This window comes from Morone saxatilis, unplaced genomic scaffold, assembly GCF_004916995.1.
Source record: "Morone saxatilis isolate NCDOM2014 unplaced genomic scaffold, NCSU_SB_2.0 Contig0, whole genome shotgun sequence".
In the NCBI taxonomy this organism is placed as follows: Eukaryota; Metazoa; Chordata; class Actinopteri; family Moronidae; genus Morone; species Morone saxatilis.
The window spans coordinates 9,152,549-9,158,519 of record NW_023339650.1 but is presented as its reverse complement, the minus strand read 5'-3'; the positions used below and the strand labels follow the sequence as shown (position 1 = coordinate 9,158,519).

Here is a 5,971-nt window from a genome sequence, read left to right as displayed (position 1 = left end):
GAACACACTTGCAGACACACACACACACATTGCCTAGATGTATCGGCATTGAATGGAATGAATATATTAAAATGCACATATATTTGGTCCATCAGCCAGCGCCTTGTGAAACACACTCATCCACAGTGCCTCATACACACATCAATGTATTTTATGCTGGACTGGCAACTCTTCTTTAAAGACATGAAGCCAGAACACTAATACATGTTAGTTAGATTTGATGGAAGCTAACAGTGCATTAATGTGTCTATGGGTTGTGTTTGTGTGTGTGTCGCCTTTGTATATGTTATGCCTAGGGCCCACCCTTCAGCACTGAGCATTTCAGAGAGTAGATGAGATAAAAAAGAAGAAGAAATATATGGAAAATGGAGAAGAAAATAGATAACAGGGAGAAAAGAAAATAGAGACACTGCAGAAAGAAAACAGAAAAAATATAAATAGAGAAATAATAAAAGATAAAGATATGGCATGCTTTATGTGGATGTTTGTGTAACTGCATTTAGTAGATATTGCATTGTCTGATTATACTTATATATTATACTTTTTGTGCTTGCATCCATGTGTTTTTCAAAGATACCTCTATTTTTGGTGTGTGTGAATAACATGTGGGTTTCTGTGAGTTGAGAGACATAATGGACAGGAGTGTGCATCATCTGCTTTGTTGATGTTTCTAGAAAGATCCCTGTTTTCTCAGAATTTCATCTCTTTGTATAGTTGCAACTTTGTGCAGCCTATGCTCTCTAATCTAAACTATGAAGTGAAAAACATCATCATCCCTCCTATAACTCACCTGACCTGCCTTCGCTTCAGTCCCAGAAGAAGTTTAATGTCTCATGGTGAACTGTAATGCACACAATGGCTGTAACAAAACCATTAGCAAATTGTTAACAATACCATGTGCTGAGTACTGCCTTTTGTCTATGGATAATGGTCTCCCTTGTAGGCTCTTTATATTGACTGATGTCTAATTTTGGCTGAAAAGAGCAAAGGCAGGAAAATGGTCTACATGAGCAGTCTGAACCGGCTTTGAAACAAAAGCCTGTAATAATAGGTGCAGCATATTGAAATGTAAGTATCTTTTTATTAAGACAAGCAAACTTCATCCCAAACTCCTATATGAATACTATACTTGCAACACTGAGGACGAATTGATAAATTTAGAAATCATCCTTATGTCAATCACTTCTGTAATTTAAGAGCTACTGTTTTATTAAGCCTTGTATTGCTCCAACTATTATAACTGCAACACCAATGACACAAAAACTCTCTCTGAAGGGTAAGATGATATTAAATTAAAGTTGGCTACACTATTATGTTCCTCGTCGTTTCATGTATTATGGATTTAAAAGTAAAAGTTAATTAGGACTTACATTATAAAAAAATACAGAAAATTAAAAAGTTTTCTTATACAAACACACAGTTCTCATTTATCATGTTCTCTCATTTAGAACAATTCATAGGACACGTGCATTCACAAAATAGCCAAACAATGCTATTAACGAGTGGATGACAATCCTGGCATGTCAACATGTGCAATTAACCATGCACAATGTTAGCAACTGTAAGATTAAACCACACACAGTATAATTATTCTGTATAATTATTTCGATAAAGAGCAGAGGGGTAAGTGGAGTAGCATTTACTGAACCAATTAACTAATTATAACTTATTTTCAAATCCAAGAAAGCTCTGCTCTCTGCAACTGTTTTTAACAACCTGCTATGTCAGTATTTGCAAAACACAACTAAATTACTGTTATTTTTTGACATGTGATGCTGATTTTCTGTGTCTTTAAATCTATATTGGCCTTTTCCTTAAAAGTGCTTCGTTGTCTTTCCCAGTATTTGATTTGTAGTCGAACCTGACAGCATATACCAAAAAGAGGCTGGATTGTGACAGAGCCTATTCACTCAAGAAAGCATTAGCCTAAACATTTGTGCTTATTCTTCTTCTGCATTACATACAAATAAATATACAGCAAACTTCAAAAGACTACTTTTACCTTTGAGTGTGAACAGACAGTAGCCCATACTGTTTGATGTTCGGTTGTGCCTCGAAACAGAGCACTAATTTCAGCTTCCAGCAGCTGCCGGTACATCAGACAGATTCTTCTTGAGTGAAAAGTACGACAATGTGTAGATTACTTTTAAGGAAAGCACGACATAGTAAGATTCTTGTATAACTGGGAACATAGTCTATTGAAGTCCCAGGTGTGAACATACTTTGTTCAAAATTTGTTTAGTATATAATTGTTAGAAATTATTTCATTTCAGTCTGTACTAGAAGGATGTGTGTATGTATTTTCGCTTGATACATCCTGTGTGATGTAGCAGATCTTTGAAATGACTCTGCTTGCACTCTAATAAGAGTTTTGCTAATTAATTAAAGGTGTGTCAAACAAATGTTCTAACAATTTCTACTCAGGTAAGTTCCATGATGGCTCCGTTTTTTTTCACTGGGCAGACTGGGAGCACTGAGAATTTGACATGCTGGTGGAACGGTGGCCAGCAGGCATGGACAGCTCACTCTATGGCTATGCCAATAAGCACACACACAAGTACTGAGGGAGAGGCTTTGAAAATTACACAGACACACACACACACACAGCAAAAGCTTCACTAGCAGCTGGTGTTGCCTTTAGAAAAGTTACACCCCACCACTACACACACCCTCCACCCATACAGACAGACATCTGACAGATACAGAGTTACACACTATGGCCGTAACTCTACCACCCTTGGGACTCTCATGAGTGTGAGTGACTAAGAGACTGTGGGAGAGAAAAAGACAAGCACAATGTGAAAGAGAGAAAAAGACATAGAAAGGGAGAAAACGAATAACCGAGGAAATAACAGAGAATAGAGAGAGAGATGCTGCCCTTGCAAACACCTTATTACTCCAACTTAATGTACTGTGAAGTGTTATACTCTTTTCCTTCGACACTGGTACCTGGGTGGCTATGAGCTGTAAGTGCTGCACTCAGGTAGACGGACATGGTGCGGGATAAGACACATGACTCTGTCAACACAACATATGACAGCATTATCCTGGGCAATGACGCATTACAGAAGCAACAGCAACATGAGAGCACACATTATGGGATGTAAATGATATGGGCTTCTCTGTGATGGATCACACTTTGTTGCTCTATTTCTTGTACATTCTCTCTCACTAAACACCACTTTGTCACAAAAAAACTCCCCCGCCTTCCCACCAGCACACGCACACACACACACACACACACTTACATGTGTATCTTGGCCTTAAAAATTCTGTTTGTCCCGTCTCCATCCTTTCCTTTTCTTCTTCTTTCTTCTCCCTTTAGTCACTCTTTATACTCACATTTCCCTACTTCCCATGTTTTTATTGGGTTTCTTAATCTCTAAAGGATTTGGCTTCTTCCCACAATATCCTTTTAGTTTTTTTCCTCTTTCCATGCCATGCTAGCAGTTGGCTAAATCATTTAAGGCCAAGGGGCTTCTGTGTTTGTGTGGGTGTGCATAGTTGTTGGACAACTTTTTGGTGCTTAGACTTTGCTTAAGACTCAACTCACTTTTAATTCAATGAATGCAGGAATTTATTTACTTTAAGATTAATTCACATAGTAAAAAAACTTATTTAGAGGACTGTCATATTTAGCTTATTGGCTCCACAGTAAACGAAAAACACTTAAAATGCAAAAAGCTTCTATTTAAATTTGGAATTATTTGGCTTTGAGCCCCACATACACAGGTGTGTGTGTACGTGTTTGTGTGTACCTGCTGTTGCAGAGTGCTTAGCTGTTGTTGTAGTCCTTGGTTCTCCTTTTCTCGCTCCAGCTTAGAAGAGGCCAGCTGTTCCTTCTCTTGGCTCAAGTCCTGCAGCTTGTGCTCATAGTCCCCCTCCAGTTTCTTCAGCTCCACCTGCAACTCGTGGCGCGCCGTCAATTCTGCATCCAGCTAATATACATGTAAAGGGTCATAAGAAAGGACAGACTCAGTTACAGTATCCTAAAAAGTGTTTTAAAAAGTTTAAAGAGGCATCATCTTGAGCAATGTTTTCACAGATTCCCTTTAACAAAAAGTCCAATTAGTGCCAGGACTACACAGATACTGCACCACTAATATTAAAATGCTGTTCCTGATATGTTTGTGTAATGAATATTCAACTAATCGTGTGCAGCTTTGACTGCAGTAAAAGTACCAAGAGTGATAGCCACATCCACCTGGCAAACAAATCTCTTTTTCTGAAGATAGTAGGGACGGACATATCAGCCATAATGGAAGACTATGTGTAAAATGTATAAAGAATGGATATGGTGGTATTGCTGCAATACGGAAGGTGTACCAGTACAGGATTAGGGTTGAGCAAGAAGTCATCAAAAGCAAATATGTTTTTTTGTTTTTTTAACAATTTCATTTAAAAGGATGACTGAAAAAATGAAATAAATATCAACCCAGAAGCTACCAATACACTAGGGTTCTCCAATGAAATATGGGAGCAAAGAGTGTTTGCATGCACAAGCTTTTAGCCTCCCCCTCTTGAAGCTGCAGCAGCTTCGGATCACAAAGATCTGCAAAAGCCATTTCCTGCAGTCTAGTGCTTTCAGTTTCATTGTATAATTTACACTGCAAATTACTGTCAATTATTAAGTTAGGATGCTTCGGTGCACTTGTATGAATTCACTTCTCACTTCCATTTAAAGCCTTCACGTCCACTAAAAAGAAAAAGAGAGATAGAGAAACATTTTACCCCCAATTAAAATTTTTTCACTTTCGTACACTTTCAAGGATTTTTCTTCTAGTACACTTGACAAACAGGATAAGAGTATTTAAACAGATGAATCCATGAACCCACAGACACACATGGCTGTTTAATTTGCCGACAGCAGATCCGTTACTCTCGCTGTCAGCGTCCTGACAGCCTCATTCCTAATTCCTGCCAGAGACTGCCTGCAATTACCCCATCATACACAGCCAGCACTATGGTGTGTGTGTGTGTGGTCAACGAAAATTAATCCAAGTGCGTTCATGTAATGTGTGCTTATGTGGATAGGCATGCGTTCAATTGATATGATCCAATGTGAGAGTGTGTGTCTTTATGCGTGCCTGAATGAAGGCTAGTTTCAGCTCCCTCTTTGCAATTATCCTGTCACTGGGACAGGAACATCAGGGTAGTAGCACACCGCAATCAAGGCATTTACCCCCTTGTGTGTGAATGTGAGTGTGTTTTTGCTAGCCTCTAAAAGTATTTTTGTCGGGTTGCTGTCAGACATGTGTATGCTCATTCTCTTAGTCACCCTCTGTTCCTGCCTTTTTCTCATTTGTCAACCCATGTCAGCCAGACAACACTCGCATAGAATTTCATTACTATCGCAATGTGTTTAGGTGTGTGAGGGGGAAATGTTAGACTTACGATGCATGATTTTCTTTGGCGTCAATATGATTGTAATAGCTTGTGTGCTCTTGGGTGGATGCGTAAATATGTTATGTAAGCTATAATACGTATATAGCATGTTGTTGTTGATGGTGTTTTTTTGTGTGTTTGTATTTATGATTTTCAGTGTGAATGAATTTGTGTATTTCACCTTCTTCTCCAGTTCATTTGCCTTGGCAGCACTGGCTTCCACCTTGGTCTGGTCCACCATGTTGTCTGTGAACAAACAGAGAGGACAGAAGCAAGGAAAAGAGAAGGAGACAAAGAGGTGGTGGATAAGATAAGGGTTTCAGACAACGGACCTGCACACGTCTGGCACTGAAGACATCGCACCCTTCAGCCTGGCACATACTGTGTACACAAATACATTCACAAACAGACGCATACACACGAAACAAGTGTCCTATGTGTCTCCCTATTTTTCCCTTATCACACTACTCAGTCAAGATCCCTGAGACAATTGTGGAGGCATCTCATTACAATAGGATGCCATCTGTTGCATACTGCTTCTACACATCATTTCCTTGTAAGCCTCCAATACATACACCTCTGTCTT

The 5,971-nt window shown here is 39.0% G+C and overlaps 1 protein-coding gene across 1 annotated transcript; it reads right to left on the bottom strand.

The window, feature by feature from the left end:
• Positions 1 to 2,746: 2,746 nt before the first annotated feature.
• On the bottom strand, positions 2,747 to 5,638 carry LOC118324357 (protein diaphanous homolog 1-like). The gene is made up of 3 exons (XM_035656664.1): positions 5,567 to 5,638; positions 3,759 to 3,938; positions 2,747 to 2,770 (listed from the first exon to the last, which is right to left on the bottom strand). The coding sequence occupies exons 1-3, from the start codon at positions 5,624 to 5,626 to the stop codon at positions 2,747 to 2,749; spliced, it is 264 nt and encodes an 87-aa protein (XP_035512557.1). The 5' UTR covers positions 5,627 to 5,638.
• Between the last annotated feature and the right edge of the window lie 333 nt (positions 5,639 to 5,971).